The 22401-nt window shown below is 41.5% G+C and overlaps 1 protein-coding gene across 11 annotated transcripts in view; it reads left to right on the forward strand.

Annotated features, from left to right (window-relative positions):
- LOC309834468 (WASH complex subunit 2-like) overlaps positions 1-21913 on the forward strand; it is a 56450-nt gene extending 34537 nt beyond the window's left edge. For 4 of the 11 annotated variants that reach the window (XM_082673307.1, XM_082673310.1, XM_082673311.1 and 1 more), the window contains exons 20-31: positions 54-220; positions 4989-5091; positions 9750-9905; positions 11618-11800; positions 13654-13782; positions 13911-13991; positions 14540-14659; positions 15641-15703; positions 16057-16269; positions 17890-18507; positions 19327-19504; positions 21226-21913. In XM_082673307.1, coding sequence (XP_082529433.1) covers positions 54-220; positions 4989-5091; positions 9750-9905; positions 11618-11800; positions 13654-13782; positions 13911-13991; positions 14540-14659; positions 15641-15703; positions 16057-16269; positions 17890-18507; positions 19327-19504; positions 21226-21365 — 2151 coding nt within the window. In that variant the 3' untranslated portion in view covers positions 21366-21913. The remainder of the gene's footprint in view (positions 1-53; positions 221-4988; positions 5092-9749; positions 9906-11617; positions 11801-13653; positions 13783-13910; positions 13992-14539; positions 14660-15640; positions 15704-16056; positions 16270-17889; positions 18508-19326; positions 19505-21225) is intronic. The other 7 variants (XM_082673314.1, XM_082673315.1, XM_082673316.1 and 4 more) reach the window with 4 other exon arrangements.
- Positions 21914-22401: the final 488 nt, after the last annotated feature.

A 22401-nucleotide genomic window follows, 5' to 3' on the forward strand; every position in this document is an offset into this window, starting at 1 on the left:
GGTTTCTTAATCTAAATGGCCAGAGGATTTTAACATATATTTTATCTTTTAAGGACCAGTGGAATATTACTGACTCACAGACCAACTCGGCATCTGACAAGTCTAAAGGAGAACTTAGGGACTCTGGGACCACCCAACACCAGGAGATTAAGGTCGTGAAAAAGGCCGGCCTCTTTGAGGAGGACAATGAGGATGATCTGTTTGCTATTGCTAAGGACAGGTGAGACAATCATTGTAAGAAATCATTTCATCAGTGTCTATGGTAATAGGTGAAGGTATTTGATGTGCAAGATGTCAGCTACTGGGGGTGACATGCCGATCGTTCATCACCTGGTAATCATATAAACGAGAATGTCTTTGATTTTCACTTGCAAGTTATTCTCCCCTGGTACTGGGAAATGTTTTTCTTCATGGATCCTTACCTAATTTCTTCTACTTATCTTTTTTTTTTTTAACCTTAAAATACTATTTTTCTTAGTTTGTTAGGGGTTTAAGTACAGTTTGTTGTCTTTTTTGTTTTTTCCCTGGGATACCCTAAAGAATGTAAAGTTTTGTCCAAGTTACTTAAGTTTGTCATTTGGATAGAAATCTGCTCAGCATTGAGAAACATCCTGTTTAGTAAGATGGTTCTCTGCAGAGCTGTGCTGTATCACACCAGTTGCTGGTAACCCCTAGCTGGTCTTAGGTTCTCCTGCACGTTAATGCTTGGACTAAAGGGTGGCAGGTTATGTAGAGCAGTGGTCCCCAACCTTTTTGGCACCAGGGACCGGTTTTGTGGAAGACAATTTTTCCACGGACCAGGGATGGTGGGGGATGGTTCAGGCTGTAATGCGAGCGTTGGGGAGCCACAGATGTAGCTTCGCTCGCTCGCCTGCCACTCACCTCCTGCTGTGCGGCCTGGTTCCTAACAGGCCCAGGACTGGTACCGGTCTGCGGCCTGGGGGTGGGGACCCCTGATATAGAGTGAGCGTGGGCTGTGGTTGGTATTGTAATATGCTGCATATTAGCTGTGTATTCAGAATAACTCCCTTGAAAATATATGTATTTTTTTCTTTTTCTCTTGAGATCCTTAAATGATTACTTTGAAATTTAACTGAATGGTAGTAACATAAAGAGGCAATTGATTGGACATGTAAACCCTATGCATTGGTGTGGTTAAGCTTTAATACTGAATTGATAGATTCAAAAATGTCTCATATTTCTGTCTCTGACTATTATCTCTTCAGCTGTCGCCATTTCTACTTTGGGCTCCATGACTTCACCCCTGGGTGTATATTGGGCCTCTGGTTAAGAATGTAAGCTCTGGAATCCCAATACCTGATACTAAATTCTGGCCCTGCCAGTTGCTCTCTGAATAGCCTTGGACAAGTTACCTAACCTCTCTGAGCCTGAGTTTTCTCATCTGTTAAACAAAAATGATAATAGTGCTTCTCTCACAGGATCATTGAGAGGATTAAATGAAATCCCAATATGAAACGCTTAGCGCAATAGCTGGTACATTGTAAGCACGGAAATGTAATTTACTGTCATGAGTGTAGGGGAAATAGCATTTCATTCCTTTATTTTTGTTGCTCTCTCTCTCTGCTGGGACTCTCTCCTTCCTTTCTTCCCTGGCCAGCTTCTTCTTCTTTTTTTTTTAAATGTTGTGCATTTTGTTTATTTACTTATTTATTATTATTATTATTTTTGGCTGCGTTGGGTCTTCATTGCTGCGCCCGGGCTTTCTCTAGCTGCGGCAAGCGGGGGCTACTCTTTGTTGCAGTGCACGGGCTTCTCATTGCAGTGGCTTCTCTTGTGGCGGAGCACGGGCTCTAGGCGTGTGGGCTTCAGTAGTTGTGGCTCGTGGGCTCAGTAGTTGTGGCTCGCGGGCTCTAGAGCGCAGGCTCAGTAGTTGTGGCACATGGGGCTTAGTTGCTCCTCAGCATGTGGGATCTTCCCGGACCAGGGCTCAAACCCGTGTCCCCTGCATTGGCAGGTGGATTCCTAACCACTGCACCACCAGGGAAGCCCCTGGCCAGCTTCTTTTAAGACTCAGTTTAAGCCCTCTCTTTTGAGAAGCCTTCCTTAACCCAAACAGCTGAGAAAGATAAGAAATAGGATTAGAGTCTAAAGCAAAAATGGCTCCATCTTTAACCCCCCCGCCCCCAGCTCTGTTTCACTTGAGCATTTTCTACACTGTATAGAAATTACCTATTTACGTGTGCAGCCCCTCCCTTTGCCCCCACCACACACATATCGTCACAGGTCTAGAGATCAGGAAACATGTTTCATGTGTATGTCCCAGTACCAATTACACACAATATCCAGCTTTCAGCAATGCTAGCTTTCATCAGATTCTCGAAAAAATCTTTTACAGACAACAAGTTGAGGAGAGGTTGTGGAGGAATTGGAGCCCTCACACATTGCTGGTGGGAACGTAAAATGGTGCAGCCACTTGGGAACACAGCCTAGCAGTTCCATGAAAAGTTAAACATGGAGTTGCCACATGACTCAATTTCAGTTTTTAGGAACATGCGTGAGAGAAATGTCCACCCAAAAACTTGCACGTGAATGTTTATCATAGCGTTATTCATAATAGCCAAAAAGCGGAAACAACTCAAAAGTTCATCCACTGTAGAACGGATAAATAAAATGTGTTATATCCACACAATGGACTCTTACTCAGCAATTAGAAGGAATAAAGTACAGATACATGCTTCAATATAGATGAACCCTGAAAATATTGTGATAATTGAGAGAAGCCAGTCACAGAAAACAACATGTATGATTCTATTTGTGTGTAATGTGCGGAAGAGATAAATCCATAGAGACAGAAAGTAGATGAGTGTTTGTCTGGGGCTGAGCGGAAAGGAGAATTGGCAGTGACTGTGAACAGGTATGGGCTTTCACTTTAGGTTGATGGAAATATTGTGCATTCAGATTATGGTGATAGTTGCACAACTCTGTGAATATACTAACAGTCACTGAACTGTACACTACTAAAGGATAAATCTTATAGTATGTAAATTGTAACTCAAACCCATTCTAAAAAAAGAAACAGAAGCTTTGTGACCCTAACAAAGTTGCGAAATACTGCCTTGTAAGTAGGGCACTCAGACATCCTTGCTTGTCTGGAGAGGCCTCCTTTGTGCCTGTCATTTCAGCCTGGTGGTTAATAATTTTCCCTTTCAGTCTCAAAAGTGTCCTGGTGTAGGCCATAAACTCTATAGTCATCTTAATGTGTTTTGACATCTGTCCCTTTTAATGAATCAAAATACTTACTATCCCATTATTTATAATGAGAAATACTCCAGTTCACTGAGCTGCATATTTTTCTTCTGAGGACAGATCGCCACGGGATGTCCACATTTAACCAGCAGGTACCGGAGGGTGTGGAATGAGATCCAAGGTTAAGGACTCACTGTCGTTATCTATTGTAACTATGTCCAGAAAGCTAACTAGCTTTCCTCTAGCTTAGAACTTCAGAATCTGGCATCAGATTCTTTTCTGTGGGTAGCTTGGTTTTGGTTTTGATTTTTAGAAATTGTTCAGAAAATCACGCATAAGATTTTTCTTCTGCTGTAGCAGCTTAATAAGGTTTTTGCTTTTTAGGTATCTGTTGTAGTTATTTTTGTAATATTTGTGATCATCACTTAGTAGTCATATATTTTGGTTATAATTTGTGTACATTTTTATCAGTGTATATCCTTAAAGGCATATTAGATTTTACCTGACTGTGTATGGCTCTTTGTTTTTATAATTTCTTCAGGGTGTAGACCTAATTTTTTACTGTCCTTTAGTGTAAGTGTCCAGTGTAAGTATACTCAACTGTTTGGTTAGTTGTGTTCCCTAGTCAGTGTGATCCTTAGGCAATTTTAAGATGTAGGCAGACATCCAATGTTAAACTAATGAATAACCTTATATTATGCTTTGTTAATAATTAAACTTAGAGAAAAGATTATGATACATATTCTTATGGGTATATATGCTAATTATTTTTAGTGTAAGTAGATGGATACTGAAATGACTAGTATTATTTTTATCTAGCTAACATTGAATTTGGAATTTTCATTCCTTTGATAATTCTCTAGTATGCTGCTAGTTGGGTGGTTCCTTATCACATAGTATAGAGACTAGAACATGACCCTTCTGTAATTAGAACACATTCTATTTGGGACTGCCCATGTCCAGTACTAGGCCTCCCTGTGTTTCTTTACTTTTATGATTCTGTTCCTTAAAAGGTCCTGATCAATATTTATTCTGGCAGACATTTATCGACTGCCCCTAGGGGCTGGTGTGGAAGCCTAGGTGGGAGGTAGGTGAAGACAGATGAGAGGAAGGTGGTGAGGAGAGCTGTGGCTGGATTTCAGCTGTGGTTGCCAAACATGGGGTAGAGATGGGTGAATATTGCTGTGGTGAACAGTGAAGATGAGCTTTCCCAGCTTCTTAGAGACTTTGTGTGGAGGGGATAGAATGGGATGGGTTTAGGGTTTGAAGGGAAGGCACAGAAGCCCACAGAGGCGCTTGGAAAGACATGGTTAAGTGGCTGAGGTGGCACCAGGCCACAGGTCACAGCCTGAACCAGGTTCTGGCCCTGAGATCTCTTGACAGCCGCCTTCCTGACCACGCTGGAAATAGGCATTGGTGCTCCCTGGTTCTTCCTCTGCCATAGGAAATGGTGAGAGAGAATGCTACGTTTGTGAATGCTAAGTGTGCTGTGTGCGTTGGCAAAGCCAACAGCTAGTGCACCTACCTTGAGCCAAAAGTAACTGACAAAGGGACAAGATGAGGAGGGCCCTGGGCTTTTACACAAGAATGCCAGACAGCGGGTGATGACTTGCTAGACACAAATTGCACCTACTTCAAAGGTTTTTCTTGCTGCAACTGTGTAAGGTCAATGGATGACTCGGGCGTTTTGGTGGTAGGTGGGTTCCTGTAGGTGTGGCCTAGAAAGAATATTGTATTTTGTAAATCACATTTGCCTTTAATTTGACTCTTTGTTTGTGTAGCCAAAAGAAGACCCAGAGAGCATCTCTCCTGTTTGAAGATGATTGTGACAGTGGAAGCTCTCTGTTTGGCTCTCCTCCCGCATCTGCTCCTCCTGCAACAACGGTATTCTTAACCTCTTAGACCCAGGAAGTAACCCTGAGGTGATGTTCCGTGAATACTGATGCTTCCCTCAATCAGGTCCTAAAACCTGACCTTGGAGACTGAGTCTTATGGAAAAACTCGTTTACCTGGTTTTAGATAGACATCTTCTGGTTAGTGGTATTTTACAGACGAAGCACACGTGCAAAGGCTGGAGAAAAGGATTCCACATCACGCAGCCCCTTCAGTGTCAGTTGTAGGCGTCTGAGTCTCAGGGAAGAGCAGGGGACAGCGCTGTTGCACTCCTTCTGGAGGAACTGCGGGGCTCAGCCAGCCCCGGTGGCATGGAATTCTAACATTAGACCAGGCCAGTTAATGTACAGGTTATTCCTTACAGGAGCAAGTTTCCAGTACTAACGCTTTGGTCCTGGTTTATATTAATAGTGAATCAGTAAAAAGAAAGGAAGTTCTGACACAGGCTACGACATGGATGAAGCCTGAGGACATAATGCTGAGTGAAATAAGCCAGCAACAAAAAGACAAATACTGTATGACTCTACTTGCACGAGGTACCTAGGGTAGTCAAATTCATAGAAACAGTAGAACTGTGATCACCAGGGGCTGAGGGGGGTGCTGGGGGATGGAGAGTTGTTTAATGGGTACAGAGTTTCAGTTTTGCAAGATGAAAAAATTCTGGAGATTGGTTGTACAGTAACGTGGATATACTTACTACTACTGAACTCTATACTTAGAAATGGTTAAGATAGTAAATGTTGTGTTTTTTATGACAAAGTTTTTTTTAAAAATTAAAAGTATGTGATGAGAAAAAAGTCCATCAGTGCCTATCTAGTCTAAATAGTCTTCCAGCAATTACATCTAAATGGCATCACTAACCATGATCGCCTAAGCTAAAAGATTTAACAAGTCTTCATGTATTTTATATCAAAAGGAGTATTAAGAAATGAGAGGAAGGTGGCATTATGATAATATTTGTCCTGGGAACCTAGGGATACTGGAATCCTGTCTTTGGCCTGTCATTCATCCCTCCCCAACACATTCCCTATGTGGGTATATGTAAGTGTGCGCACACAGAACAAAGTGAGGCCAAGCAGCATTTTATTGCCAACTGGCAATTGCCAACAGCCCCAAAGGAAACTTGAGAGCTTCTCAGGCTAGACCCCATGGAGACCTCCTTTACCTGAGCTGGGTTAGCCTCAAAGGCCAAGAATCAAGCAAAGTCATAGCCCGCTGTTGAGGGCCTTCAACCCCAACTTCAGACCACTCTAATTGGCATGTGTTAGAGACAGAAAGACATGTAAGACAGGGAAGGAGGGATGTACCCCCCGAGATTCCCCCCATGTGGGAGCAGCCACAGAATCTAAAAAGGCAGCTCCTCCACCCTTGCTTGATGAGGAAGACTCTCTCCTTCCCACTGTGGTCATGGGTGACCGTGTGCAGTCCCAGATGCCTGCACATCCCAAGGGACATTGTACCCTACGGGGTACAGTGAAGGAGGGAAATGGCAGTTAAGGAGCCTAGAACTTCCTCTTTTCTAGAGACCCATACCTGGCTCTTCTTCCATATCTCCTAAATATTTTTTGTTTAAAGTTTATTTTAAATTATACAGTAATACATGGATGCCTTCTTAAAAAGGGGTTAAAACATGCATAGAGGGAGTTCCTTGGCAGTCCAGTGGTTAGGACTTGGCGATTTCATTGCCATGACCCCGGGTTCAATCCCAGGTCAGGGAACTAAGATCCTGCAAACTGCATGGTGCGGCCCCCTCATGCCCCCAAAAAGGAAGAAAGCAAAAAAAGCTAGTCAAGGTGAAAAACAAATACAAACAAATGAAAAAACATGCGTAGAGAATTCGAAGTCCCCATTCCATACTCCTCCCTAGTGTAATCATTGGTAACAATGTGTTGTCAGTGCTTTTTTCATGCCTGTTTCTAGGCATTCTTGTCTTTTTTTCATTTAAATGAGATCATGTTTTACAGTTTTATGCATCTTTTTTTAAAAAAATCCTGCAGCATGTTTTTCATTTCCATAAACTCCATCTTGTTTTTTGTTATTTTTTGATCACTATATAGTATTCCACTGAATAACTACACCAGGACATGTGTGAATATTTCTCCTTTGATGGGGTGGTCATCACTGTTTCCTGCCAGTTTGTTAGGAATGTTTCTTCCCGTCCCTACAGTCTTGTCATCTTTAGCCTTGACTATTGAGATAATTTCTTAACTGGCCTGTGAATGCTCCTTCTCTTCATCTCTCCTTGCCGCTGCCCAAGTTATCTTCTCAAAGACCACCCGGTCCTGTCATCCCTTTGTCAAGCTGAGCCTGTAGCTGAACCTACCACGCCACCTGTAATTTCATTCAAAGTAGACTCAGCTTTTCCACCTTAACTCGCCATGCACTCTTGGTGACTCATGCTGTCCCAAAATATTCCAGAGGAAGTTGTTGTCTCTTTTTTCTGGAAATATTCTTCATATTTTCAGACCCAGTAAAGGTGTTAACTTGTCCTATTCCCAGACCAGGCCCATGCCAGTTACTGATTTAGGGACTGTTTCCTCACCACGGTCCCATTAAGTGCACAGCTTGTAGTAGAAGCTTGCAGCATTGCCGCTGCTTCTGAGTGCTCATAAGCTTTTCTTTGAATTACCTGTACTTGCATCTCCCTAAAGTGGCTTCATGGTTAAGAGAGTCAGAAGATCTGAGTGGCTTTTCTTTGTAAATTATAAATAATAACTTCTACCCTGGATAAATGAGCAGTAATCTAATGAATTTTGAAGGTTCTGGAAATGTAAAACTTCTTTGAAACTGTAGTAATTATGATTGTTAAATAAGACAAAAGGTCAAAGGTATGCATCTTAAGTAACAGAACAACCTGCACACCTGAGTTTTACTATTTGTGAAATTTGATCGCCTTTAGGCAACATATAAAATATATTTTTTGTTTAGAGATCCTAGAATATTTTAAAGTAAGTTAAATATAACTCAACTGTAAACCTATCAAGAAATTAATTTCAGAATGAAGATGAAGAGTCAGCTTATCTTTAGGAAGATTTAAAATCAGTAGTTTGGGTGGCATTTTCCTTGGTTTAAGGACCATAGTTATATGAAGGGAGAATTTGGTCCACTGTACATCAGTCTCGTTTTTTACCTTGATCCACTTGCATCGACATTACATATAGTTTTCAGTGAGTCCAGCACATCCCACAAAAATTTTTTCCTTTGATCACTTTGGCTTCGTTTATTTCTTCTGAAACTCTTTTGTGGGTTTCCAGTCTTTTATTTCAAGTTCTAATGATGATGCACGGACCGTTTTCTAACAATAACTAAAAATTTGCTTACCTTATTCTTCTTATTTATTCATAGTTTTTTCTATCATAGTCAGTCATGTTCTTCTTTAGTTTCCCAAACTTGTCTACCTAACTCGATTTAGATATTGCTTCAAAGTTTACTTCCTCATATCATCTAGTCTAGTTAGTAGGATAGAGTTACTGCTTTTCTCTCAAGCATTTTTTTTTTTTGTGGTACGTGGGCCTCTCACTGTTGTGGCCTCTTCTGTTGCGGAGCACAGGCTCCGGACGCGCAGGTTCAGCGGCCATGGCTCATGGGCCCAGCCGCTCCGCGGCATGTGGGATCTTCCCAGACCAGGGCACGAACCCGTGTCCCCTGCATTGGCAGGTGAACTCTCAACCACTGCACCACCAGGGAAGCCCCCTCAAGCATTTTTGATAAGTCACTTGCCCCAAGGATGCCAATAACTCTGGGCAAGTCACGTGACCTCAGTTCCCTAATCTCTGAAATCCCTGCCTCCCAGGTAAGGAACAGATGAGAGATGGGGCAAAGTGCTCACAAACTTGTGCTGAGCCCCCGCTTGATATAAAACACCGTGACTGGCTGTGGAAATATACTGCATGATCCTTTCAAATGAGTGGGCAAAGAGATGTACGATAGCTATTAATGTAAATTAGGAGGAAAGTATAGTTAAGGGCTAGGTATAGACATAAATATTCTTATCAACGAAGCACCTGATACTTACTGAAGAGAACAGGAAAACCTTCGTGGGTGACATCTGAGCTGGGCCTTGCTTGAAAGATGAGGAAGATTTGTTTCTCCAGACAGTGTAGATCAAGCGTGGAAGTGTGGACGTTTACAATAGGTTTAAGGAATAGTGAGGATTGATGAGGTGCAGGTGGATGAGGGTCATAAAGAGGGGCCAGTTGATTGTCACATTTAACATTTGCTTAATGCACACAGCGCAGGTTTGGGGTGGGAGATAAAGTAATCTGGTGGGTGTTTTATTTTAGCAAGACATCTCTGGATGATGTCATACAGCTGAAAGGTAAGGGGCGGGAGGCAGAGAGGAGAGACTAATGATTGGGTGGCAGAGGGTTAGGACCTAAGCCATGGTGCACACAAGGAGTTAACAGATGGAAGGAGACAGGTTCAGACCTTGTGATGGCAGAAACTGTCTGCAAGTCTGAGGTGGTGGTGGTATTGCTTCTCCCTGTTTGTGCGCCCTTCACTGTCCTGTCCTGTCTCTCCCGACCCCAAAGTTTAGCTAATGCCTTAAAGAGGACTGTGCTTCTGGGTGTTCAGTACATTGCCATGCTCGTCAGGCACACGTTTTGTTTGTTTGTTTTTGAGGATGTCATTTATTCTTCTTCTGATAGAAAAAAGAGACTGTCCCTGACGTACCACCTCTGCTGTTCGGTGATGAAGAAGAGAAGGAGGCACGGTTGGGAGTGAAACCGGTGGCTAAGAAGGCTGAGAGCGCCAAAGAGTCGTCAGAATTTGGGAGAACTAGTGTGGCTGAGGAGTCAGGAAAGGTGGACTTCTTTTTTTCTTGTATAATCTGATATTTTTGTCTCTCACGTGTTCTTGTAAAACCCACACACGCACACACATACCCTTACATTTTTCTACGACAGAAAACAAACGGCTCATTTGTTGAAAATTTTGAAAACACTGAAAAGTATGAAGAAGAAAATCTGTGATCCTGCCATTCAGGGAGACCTTCAACATTGCTCTTGCCTCTCCATCTCTTTTCTAGGCATATGTGCGCACACAATGATGTGCATTTTTCCCGTTTTACATTATTATAGTCATTGTGTCAGTGTCCATTTTGCCTTTCTCTGTCTCATCTCATTTTTCCTTTCGGTTTTCTCTCTGCACGTCTGTTCTTTCTGACTGGCTCTCTTCTCCGTAGTCTGTTTCCCCTTGCTCTCTTCTAGTCCCACCTGTACTTAAATTACAATGACAGCTTTAAGAAGATTTTAGTTTACCAATCTTTTACATTTAGTTGATGTTGGCTGTGAATTACAGAGTGAAGTGAAATTTGGCTTTCTTCTAAAGCATTAACTTTCTTCTCCTGGGCAGGCTGTCCTCTCCTGCAGGAGGCCTATGGATAAGGCGGCTGGCTGCATCTGGGAATCAGCAGTTCTTTCAGTCTCTGTCTCCTTTTTCTTTTTTTCTAACTTTTCTCTTACTCTCGTACTTGTGTGTGTTCAGCTATCTAGGTTTACTGTCTCTTCTAGGGCCTGTGTGAAGAATGTTGCATATACTTTTCCTGTTGAGGCTTCTTGGGGCTACAGTGATGCAAACATTTTACCTATACCTGAATCACTGTGTGACATTCTCTTCCTGTTGTTTCAATGTGACCTTTCCTGTGTTGCTGTAGCCCATTTTCCCCTTGAACTCTAGCTGCTTGTTGTACTGCTGTCTCCCTTGCTTGAGGATAAGCTTTTTGAGGATTGGGGCCATGTTCATTTTGCTCTCCGTTGCATCTGTGGTGCTTAGCTTATTACCTCGCACATAGTAGGCACTTTCAAAATTACATATTTTTTTAAAGAAGTATATATTTCCTTCATAGTTTAACCACTTTGAAATTAGGATGCACCTCACAATCGATGGCATGTTTAATTGGGAGTTTGTTTTTTTTTTTTTTCTCAGCAGTTCATACAGGAACAGTGATTCTTACAGTCAATGGTATCTTGCCTGAAAGGTGGTGCTTGTTGAATGAGTAAATGTTGCATTTTATGATTATTTTAGAGATTCTTCTAATTGCATAATACAGTATAAGCCTTCTACAAGTTGTGTCCAATTCTGTCAATTAGGCCTCTCCCTTGGAGTTATGTCTTAGTTAAATACTAGGAAATATATGATCCGTTTCCAGTGATTGGCATTTGTGTCATACCTGTGACTTCAAAGTTATTTATAGCTCATGAGCAACCTATGTGGCTCAGGGTTATAACTGATATGTATGTATCTTGTTTGGAAGGAGTTATAAATATAGGCTTTAAACTGATTGGAAAAAATCATCTTTGATTATGAATTATCTGTACTAGACTCTCCATTGGAGTGGCCGATCAAGAATTGGCCTGAGTGTTTTGTTACCTGGGAGTAGGTGTGATTAGCTGTCATGCCCTGAAACATGCAGGTGTGACAGTTACTGAATTAATGAGGAGCTTGGGAGGCCCCACAATAGAATTTTTGTTTCCAGGTGTTACTCATTTTTCTTCCTTACTATTTCCATTTTCAGGAAGGATCTCTGAATGTATCTACTCAGGAAGCAGCCAAGCATTCTGATTTATTTTCTGCATCATCCCCATTGGATAGAGGAGCTAAAACTAGAACCAAAACTGTTCTTAGCTTATTTGATGAGGAAGAGGATAAAACAGAAGATCAAAACAGCTTCCAGGCTCCGAAGGAAGAAGTAGGAAAGGTGAGCAAAAAGCTGTAAAGGTTCAAATCTTTAGAAGGATAAAAAAGTCTCATTTCGCGGTGTCAGTTGTGTGATGTGAGTTGCTGAAGAATGGAGGGTTCCAGCTTCCTCACATTCTTACCATCACTTGTTGACTTTTTTGATAATGGCCAAGTGTTGGTGAAGATGTTGAGAAACTGGAGCCCTCCTTCATTGCTGTTAGAAATGTAGGATGGTGCTGCCACTTCAGAAATCCATTCGGTGCTTCCTCAGATTCTTAAATATAAGAGTTACCACATGACCTAGCAATTCCGCACCTAGGTATATAACCAAGAGAAATTAAAACATAAGTTCACACAAAAACTTGAATGTGATGTTCCCAACAGGTATTATTCATAATAGCCAAAAGATGGAAACAACTCAAATGTCTATCAGCTGATGAATGGATAAACACAATGTGTTTTAGCCATACAATGGAATATTATTTGGCAATAAAAAGTGAATTACTGATACATGGTACAACATAGATGAACCTTGAAAACATGCTGAATGAAAGAAGCTAGTGACAAACACATTATGTATGAATTCATTTATTTGAAATGTCTTGAACAGGCAAATCCATGGAGAGAGAAAGTAGATCAGTGGTTGCCTGGGTCTGGGGAAAGAGGCGGACAGGAATGGAGAGTGACTGCTAGTAGGTTTGGAGGTTCTTTATGGGATGATGAGAATGTTCTAAATTTAGATTGTGGTGGTATTTACACAGCTTTGTGAATATATTATAAACCATTGAATTACACACTTTAAATAGGTGAATTTTATCTCAATAGAAGTATTAAAGAAAGAGAAAACAGGCGATGGGCCATAGATTGCCAATAATTTTTTGTAAATCAAACTGAGGATATAGTCCATGTTGATATTTGCAACAAATGTTTTATGAATTTTCTTATTATACCAGTAGGATAGCCCCATTTATAAATGAGAGCTACACACAGTGAATATGAATAATTTGCTGTATTTTCTTCCAGTCTCTTACTGTGTTTGATTTTGTATATGATTTTCATGGTTGTAAAACTTTGAACCTTAGTTGCTATGTTACAGTAATTTTTATAGATAATCAATAATAATTATTAGTTAATTTTTAATGTGACACATTTTGTCAGAAGTGAGTTTTTTTGTTTGTTTCTGTCTGTGGTTGTGATACTAAAGAAAGGGAAGAATTTTAGAATGTCAAGTCTGGGGCATTATAGTATCAAACCAAGTAATGTGATAGTAACTTTCAAATGTCAGATACCCTAGGAAACAGAAAGAACTTGTTTGGAATCTGAAGGTAGTGGGGTGGAAGGTGGATGGGCATAGGAGAAGGTTGGCTGATCACACCCGTGCCAGCTCTTTGGCCTAAGATGCTGGTATGTAGAAGTTAGGGATATGTGCTTGACCACTCTGTGTAATTTCTTGTATTAAATCAGCTGCTGTCTCATTCTTCCCTTTGGGCATGAGATGGAGAGAACTTGTTTAACTTTATGTGTTTTCACCCCTAAAATGTTTCTCAGTATGGAACTAAGGATTGTTTTTTAAATAAACAGTTCAGATTCAAATACTACACAAAGGTTGAAAGATGATCTTTCCAGATTATGTATATGTTATCTGTTTTTGTAAATATATTCTCCACTGTTTTTAGTATCTCCAAAGTATTCCATTGTGTGACTGTGTCATTCCCCTTCTGATGGGCACTCAGGCTGTGTCCAACCTTTAGCCACTATAAACAGAGCCACAAGGAATATCTTTGTTGTTTCATCTTTGTAGCTGTGTATTATTTCCTTGAGGTAAAGCCCTAGGAGTCTATAAAATACGTGAACTTCCCTCTTTTTTCCTAGAGTCCTGATCCTGATGCCTGCCCCAAGAGCACAGGTGTCTTTCAGGATGAAGAGCTCCTTTTTAGTCACAAGCTTCAGAAGGACAATGACCCAGACGTTGACCTTTTCTCCGGCACCAAAAAAACCAGGGTCAGTTCCAAATGGTTCTCCATGTCATAGCTTTGTTATTATGTTAAATATTGTCTCTGTAGCTCACCTGACTCTCTTTGTAAATTGTTTTTGTTTTGGATATTGAATTTAAGTTTTTTCTATTCTAGTTGTTAGAGCCAAGTGTTGGGAGCCTGTTTGGGGATGATGAAGATGATGATCTTTTCAGCTCTGCCAAGTCGCATCCTTTGGTATCAGACTTTTGTTCTCAATACTGCGGTGTGTGGGAAGGCTTCTGGGAAAGGAAATGAATGTCCCCTTATGTGACTAAGGAAAATGCTCACTAGTAAATGAACAGCAAATAATGTGCTCATGATGGTGTTCAGGTTGTCTCCATCTTATGTTTCCTAACGTTAAACTATTAACTAACCCAGGCTGTCTTACCGTATTACAAATCTGTTTGATTTTTAAGTTGTTCATTGAAAGACCAGTACATATGATACGGTGACAAAATATTCATGCCTTTCAGGTGCAAAGCTGTAAATCTGAGTGTTAGGCCATGTGTGTCATTTCCCTCCCTTCCCCAGTAGATTTTTAAGTACTCTCTATTTTCTCTTTATCACTGAGAGGACGCCTGGTCTTTAGAACTCTATTTCTGAAATGCTGCCTTTAAATTTGTTCAACCCTCATTTGTGAAATGACTTTTAAAGTCAGAAGCTATTTTCTCTTTTTGCATTGTGACTTTTCCTTAAAATTTCTAAGATATTTGACAGACTTGGGGTATTCTTTGCTTTTGAAGATCCCAGAAAAGAAGGTAGTGAAAAAAGAGCACTCTGTTTCCTCTTTCAAGAACCAGAAACATCCTGAATCCACTCCAGGTATCAAAGAAAAAGGCATATGGAAATCGGAAACACCTCAGGTTAGAACTGATCTCTTTAAGGACTTTCAGCTCTTGTTTGCATTGTTGTATAGTTTAATTGCATCATGCAGACCCCGGGGTCATTCAGAGGTCTCTTAATTAAGGAGAAAATAGCAACTAGGACTACCTCCCTTTGTTTACTTTTTTTTTAAACCCCTGCTCATTTCTCCTCTCTCACTCCACACTGGTTCCATGAATCTATACTTATCATTATTACTTGTGGAGTACCTGCAAATTCAATTCCAAGATAGAGTTAAGGCAGGATTAAGATCTTCCCACTAGAGCAACATTTCTCCCTTTGGGCTACCTTGGAGTAGGGTTCCATTAGAATTAAATATGAATTATATCCACTTTCTTGATTCCCTCTCTGTGTTATGTCTCATGAGATCATTGCTATTAGGCCTCCATCCTCAGCAGTCTTCTCTGTGGCGCTCCTCCTGAGGGCAGAGCAGGGCTAGACAGTGAGTTATGGTCCTGGCTTACAGCTGTCCCTGGATGTCTCATTGAGGCCTCAGTGTTCTGAGCTGTGAAAATGAGGCACTAGGACTCACACATCTCCAGCGACTCAAGTCTCAGCTTCTTTTGCTTCTAGAACTAGTGCATTAGGCTTGGGTGAATTTCTGTGTGCTCTGTAATATTTGCTGTGTGAGATAACCAGCATGGTCATGTTTCCAGCTGGTCCAGTTTTGGAGCTCTGACACACTATAATTCTTATGAATCTTATTCATGATCTTTGTCTCCCTTTCCTCCATGTGTGGTCTTACAGCCTTCCACTTACACAACGGATAAGGAAGCACAAATGAAGTAATGTTAGTGAAATGTGTTGAGGCCCCAGGAGAGATTTGAATGCCTTTCCCATTATAGAATTATAGAAACCAACATCTTTGTTCCATCACAGATTTATTTTCAGACATATGTGTAATCCAAGAGACACTTTTCTATTTCCCCAATGGATTTTTAACTGAATGTAATTTCACACAGGACTCACCAGGTCCCGCTCCATTTAAAACCAAAGAGCCATCCCCTTGGATCTGGAAAATTCAAGTAATTATAACGTGTCTGGAACCTTCATTGCCGGCCTTGTGGCATCTGTAAAGTTTCTTGGGTTTTCCTTTTGTCAGCTGCTGCCAGGCGTTTTCTCATCTCTTCCCCACCCTCTGGTTGTTGCTTCCTGTGTGCTGTGTCTGTAACATCTCTTCTTTGGTCCTGTGGTGGGCACAGGGGTATAGCCCTCTGATTTAATTCTAAGGCTAGATCAGGAGACTTCCCTGCCTTTCTCTTTCTCCTCTCGTACTATATATTACATACACCAAGTCTTTCGTCATGTGTCACAGTAATAAGAGTAGACTGCTGTGTTTAAGAAAACATACAGAGTAAGTTTCATTTTTCTTCTTTAGGCAAATTTAGCCATTAACCCAGCAGCCTTGCTGCCTACAGCGGCTCCCCAGATCTCTGGAATGAAGTCTGTTTTGCCAGAATTGGGCGTTCCTTCGTCTGAACCTGGGAGAATCCACAGTCTGGAAAGTATGCCCACTCTTCCCGGGAGTGGGGAGGCCGGCGTGAGTTTTGACCTTCCAGCTCAGGCAGACACCTTACACAGTGTGAACAAGGTGATGAAACCACCTTTGCTTGCTTGCCTGCTTTTTTTAAAACCAGAACAGTTTATATGTTTCTTCCGAGTTCATCAGTTGCACACGATAGGCTGACCCCGATTCCTCATTTGAAGGAGGCGTCTCATCTTTCCTTGAGCCTCTCCGCCCTCCTTCCACCTCCCTAGTTCTGTGTCCACTCTTCCACTGCCTGCCTTTGTTACATTTACATTCTGCTCAGTAGCTAGCTCACTAACTCCTGGCTGCCACCTGGAGGCCTTCTGAACACTGAGCAGATCATGTCCTTACTGTTTGCTTCCTCTGCTGTCTCCTTACTGCTCAAAGGAGGACGTTCAAGCTCCTTGGTTTGGTATTAAAGCCATTTACAGTCTGTGCTATCCAAAGCTTCCAGCTTTCCCACCAGTCGCCCCACACTGTCAGCCTAAGTCCAGTCACCAGGAACCATTCCCCAAACACACATGCCCCAACGTGCTGCTGCCATCAGCTCGTGCTGCTTCCTCTGTCAGGAATGCTCTTCCTCATCGACAGCTCTGCACAGACTTCACAGTTTCTGTGACATTTCCCCTCCTGCCCCTGTCCTGGGCTCCCTCTCTGAGATCCCGTGGCAATTACGGTCCTGTCACACTGTTGCATAGGACTGTGGACTTGTGCTGGATGGACCATGACCTCTTTGAGGTTTTACTTTTATTTCAATTGGTTCTCTTTTCTTATATCCGGTCTTCCTTCTCAAATCTTAGCTGTTATCTGAGTAATCAACAGTACCGAGGATGACCCTGCAAATACATTCATTTCAAGTGTTTCCAAACCTGTTTTACTTATGAAAAATAAAACATCCCTCCTTTCTTTTTTTTCTGTTAGCTTATTTTGTTGTTGTTAAGTTTAAATTGTTCCTGAAATAATTCGTGAAATTTCGACATAGGCAAAGTACAGTTAAGTACTTTGCCCAAAGTAGCTTGTGCCTTCTTAAAACTACTTGATGGTATATGTTGGAAAATGTTACAAATACTGCATTATTGCTAATAAGTGACTCATATTTTGAGGTTATATTGAAAGTTCTGATTCCTAAGCCGCATTTTTTTACATGAAATATTTAAAATTTGGATTTAGTGTTTGTTGACTTGAAGAAAAGAGCATCTGAGATTACCTTTCTGTCTTTATCATCTTATCTCCCTGTTTCTGGAGCCTGATTTTAGGCTATCCCCCAGTAAAGCTTATTGCCAGAATCCCACTGATTCTTTCTCGTTTTGAAAGATACCCACATATAAACTTAGGGCAGAGAAGGAAGGGTCCAGGGAGTGCTGTGGGACACAAGACAGTGTGGCACAAGCAGTGTGGCTTCCAGTGGCAGATGAAGCCTTTTGTATCAAATTGAACAGAAATTGCCCTCAAAAGACTCAAAAATGGGGGACAGTGAAGGATTAAGAATGAGTCTTAGAGTACTAGGAGCTATTAAACGCCTTTGGAAATCTTTAAGAAATAACCTCTTCTGTCTTAGATAATATCTCGATTGAGGGGAACCTGACAACCTAACAGTATTTTGAGTTGCTGATGATTTGCTATGTTAGTTTTGAGCACCTTTTAAAAAACCATCAGGTCAGCATGTGGTTTTTGCCATTGCAGAGCCGGGTCAAAGTGAGAGGGAAGCGCAGACCACAGACACGCGCAGCTCGGCGGTTGGCTGCCCAGGAGTCCAGTGAGGCTGAGGACATGAGTATCCCCAGGGGATTTGTTGCACAATTGGCAGATGGCGTCATTTCACCAGATGGTCATCAGCCACAGCCCAGGGCAGCTGGTGGAGAAGACAGCTCTGAGGAGGCCGTGGCAGCTGCCATTCCAACTTGGGCAGGTGGTCCTGTGCTTGGGACAGACAGAAACCCCTTTGTGAAATCTCTGGGTCAACCTCTTGAGGATGACCTTTTTGATTCTGGAGATATCTTTTCCAAGGGCATTGCATCTCAGTCCACGGGGAGAAGAAAAGCCAAGGTGAAGGCAGCAGACAGCCTGGCCAACCCGGCAGGGGGAAGTAAAGAAAAAAGCCCCATGTTTCCTGCTCTCAGTGAGGCAGTCAGTGATGATGATCTCTTTCAGTCTGTTAAACCAAAACCAGCAAAGAAAACAAATCCTTTCCCTCTCCTGGAAGATGAGGACGATCTCTTTACAGACCAGAAAGGCAAGAAGAATGAGTCAAAATCCAACAGTCAGCAGGATGTTATCACAAAAGCACAAGATATTTTTGAGGTAGGTAATAGGACATAACAATACATTTTTGTGCAGGGTTCTTTGTTAAGGAAAATACCTGATTGGGTCATTTGAGCCACAGATTGTATTAAACCTGTTTGGTTGCTGCCCTGTATCTACTTGCTTAGTAATTATAATTAGGTTCTTTTATTAGTAACTCTGAAACTTATTCAGAAGTGGTTTTCTATTTTGTTTCTGGCCATAACCATTGATGCAAGTCTTGATTTTTATAGTTTTTATCTAGCTATTGCTGCAGTCAGCATAGATAAAGTAGCATCCCTACAGCTTGAGTGTGTAACCTCTGGTTCTTGGGGAAACAGGCTGTGGCTGGAGCTGATGATTTAACGCAAGCGGTAAGGCCTTCAGTGACACTCTTCGGGCAGATGTTTATTGAGCATCTGGGAAGTGGAAGCACAAGGTGAACTAGGACCAGTGCTCTGCTCCCCAGAGCTCTCAGGGAGGGGAATTGGATATAGACAGAGCCGCATATAAATAACGTTTTCAGGTAATGTTAAGGGTCTTAAAGGAAACAACCCAGGGCAGTGGGGCAGAGTGATGGGTTGGGGTGGGAGGTGCTCCTTCAGGTAGGACTGATAGAGAAGGGTTCTCTGTACGGCTCGAGGTTTAGCTGGGACTAGAAGAAAGAGAAGGACCATGCCAGGCAGAGATCTGGAGTAGCAATTCCCGATAGAGGGGCAGCTCACATGGCTGTTCCAGAACCCTGTGGCAGTTTGCATTTCTACAACTTGTTGAAATTAGTGTATGTCGTAAAGTAAAAACTTGATTTAAAATTGTTTTGCTTGTTTTTTGGCTTACAAGGATGATATATTTGCTACAGAAGCAATGAAAGCCTCACAAAAAACAAGAGAGAAGGAAAGAACGTTTGACTCCAACTTGTTTGATGATAACATTGATATCTTTGCTGATCTAACTGTAAAACCAAAAGAAAAGTCCAAAAAGAAAGTGGAAGCTAAGTCTATATTTGACGATGATATGGGTAAGTTTAGTTTTCTGCATATGACGGAGAGAGTCATTACTGTTCAGCGACTTTATATTTCTCCTGCTACCTTTGTCTTGACCCTTTCCTGGAAAATGTTCCCCAGTGGGTTTCCTTTGACTTGCTATATACTCCTGAGATAGACTGAGGGTGGATAAGTAAATGGCCTAGTCATTTTGGTGAAACAGTGTTTTGTTATGATGGATATGAAGGAGTTTGAAGGAGCCCAGAGTTTGACTTTCAAGTATAATTTTGCTTTTTTCTTAGTGTGCCCCCTGCCAATCATCTATGACAAATCTGAACACTGATGTCATGAAAGGAGGATCAGAAACTACCCCACATGCTAAAATAGGCTGAGGTGGCTGCCTCGGGTGTGATGCAGTTCTAGCTGGAGAGTGAGCGTTAGTGGTTCGGAGGATGGAGGGGCAGTGCAGGAGGAGAGGACTGTATAGGAAAGCAGGCTGTAACTCAGACTTTACCTCTCACCAAAGATCTTCTGTGTTTGTAAACATATTCATTTTCTCTCCATAGTGTAATGTCTACTTTATTACTGGGCAAGCCAAATGCCCCATAACCCGAAATGTAGGACTTCTGATATGTCCTGTGTTAGTGCATAGGACTCAGGCTGAGGCCATATACACTTCCTACTCCCCCACCTCCTCTCTCCCAGTCTGGACCTTGGGGTTAACTGGGAGAAAGCTGGTACTGCAAAGCCACACTTTTTCGACTCCCCAAGCAAGTGTGCTCTGTCTCTACCTGCTTCCCACTACAAGGTACAGAAGAGACTTTATTACAAAAAAAGTAATACATGTTATAATAGATTAATACTATTTGTAAAATGTAAAAAGTAAAAAGCTAGCCCTAGAGGTAACTATTATTGAGAGTTTGGTGTGTCCCCTTTCAGATATGGTGACAGTAATATAGGTTTGTATACATATAAACGTATACTTATTTTTTCAGTGTTTTCCCATGTCAGTACATAGAGATCTACTTCCTTGTTTTTAGTAGTTGTGTACTGTTGCTTTATATTTAGCCATTAGCCTATTGAGAGTGATCTAGATTGTTTCTCCATTTTCTCTGTTACAACTGATACCATAATCTTTAACATTTGTACATACATATCTTTATGTACACATGCTAAAATCTCAGTAGAATAGAATCCTAGCAGTAACATTACTGGGTTACTATCATTACTGAGTAAAATGAGTCATGGAGCATTAGAGTCAGTGAAACATTAAACACAAGTGTAGTCATAAAGACTTACACGCTTAGCATTTAGGTGCTGCAAACAGATGCATTTATTCTGAAAGAGGGTGACCTGTGTTGGATTTCCCTTTGCTTATTTTTAGTGCCTTTTCCTTTCAAAATCCAGTGGGAAAAGAATGTAGAAATAAGTATAATGCATAGATGGTAAAGTCAGGGGCTGGATTGGAGATTCAGTTATCTTTCCACTTTTCCTCTCCTGCATGTGCACACACACAGCTTTGTAGCTGAGAAAATTATGCTCAGAGAGAAAATGTGACTTGTATGTGATCATAAAACTTAGTAGCAGAACCAGGACCAGAATCTAAGAGGCTTGGCTCTATCTTAGTGTTTTTTGGTATCCCATACTGTTGTCAGACTTGAGTCTTTGGTTGTTTGTGTAGATGTGTCTTAAAGGCACCCATTTTCTTGCCTATTCAGCAACTCTTTTTTTCTTTTTCTTTTTTTCCTTTTTAAAGATGATATCTTCTCCTCTGGTATCCAGGCTAAGACAACCAAACCAAAAAGTCGATCTTCACAGACAGTGCCTGAATCAAGATCTGAACAGAAGGTGTCCAACATATTTGATGATCCCTTGAACGCCTTTGGAGGCCAGTAGAGTGTACCGGGTATCCTTCAGCTACATCCTTGAGTTAATGATGCTGTCTTCTGTGCTCACTGTCTTAACTGAATTATAAAAAGCATATACTGAAACAGCTAGCTCACTTCTTACCCAACGTACTTAGTATTTTTCTGTACTGGTTTTAATCATGCTTAATACTGCCAAACAGAAATAAATGTTTCACTGTTTCGTTATTGTTTTTGCTTTTTTAACCATATTTTGATTAGCCTTGGTGGGGCCATGGTTTAGGGTCATTAGAAAAGAAACCTATTTGTGCCTTTCATGGGTGGGCAGGGACTCCCAGAGGTAGCAAATGCCAGACAGATGACCAGGAGTCTTCCCTACATGTATGGGAGCCCTAACTTAGAACCAAGGCACTTGATAGAGGAAGAGGATGAGAGATTATAAACTTCATGAGTCTTTGTAATAGGAGAGGAGGTTTTCTCTCATTCCACTGAATTCTGAAGATGCCTCTATAGGTCCACTAAAGCAAGGTTTGGCAAACTGTAGTCCTCTACTGTCTGTTTTTGTAAATAAAGTTTTATTGGAAAGAACCATACCCATTCATTTATGTATTGTCTATGGCGGTTTTCACCCTACCTCCAATGCCAGAGTTGAGTAGTTGTGTCAGAGACTGGATGGCCTACAGAGTCTAAGATATTTTCTTTGTGGCCCTTTACAGAAACAATTTGCTGACCCTTGCTCTAAGGCATCCATTTCCATTCCTTGGAGCTTTGCATTATTTTTTGAAAGGGCAGAATGAACCCAGATAATGGTAGGAAGAAGTGCTGAGGATGGAAATGTCAGCTTCTAGAGCACCACTGTTTCATAGAACTCTGCACTGATGGGAATGTTCTACAACTGTGTTGTCCATTGTGGATGGCTGACCACCCCCCAACCTCACCCCCCGCCCTTCTAGTCTGTTTTCCTGTGCTGTGCCATCTTGCTCATGAGTATTCAATCTGTAACCGTGGCACAATCTTGTAAGCAGACCCAGTTGGCTTCACCAATTCTGAAGCCAGTAACTTCTTCC

The sequence above is a fragment of the Grampus griseus genome, assembly GCF_964374135.1.
Source record: "Grampus griseus genome assembly, chromosome: 16".
NCBI classification, from domain to species: Eukaryota; Metazoa; Chordata; class Mammalia; order Artiodactyla; family Delphinidae; genus Grampus; species Grampus griseus.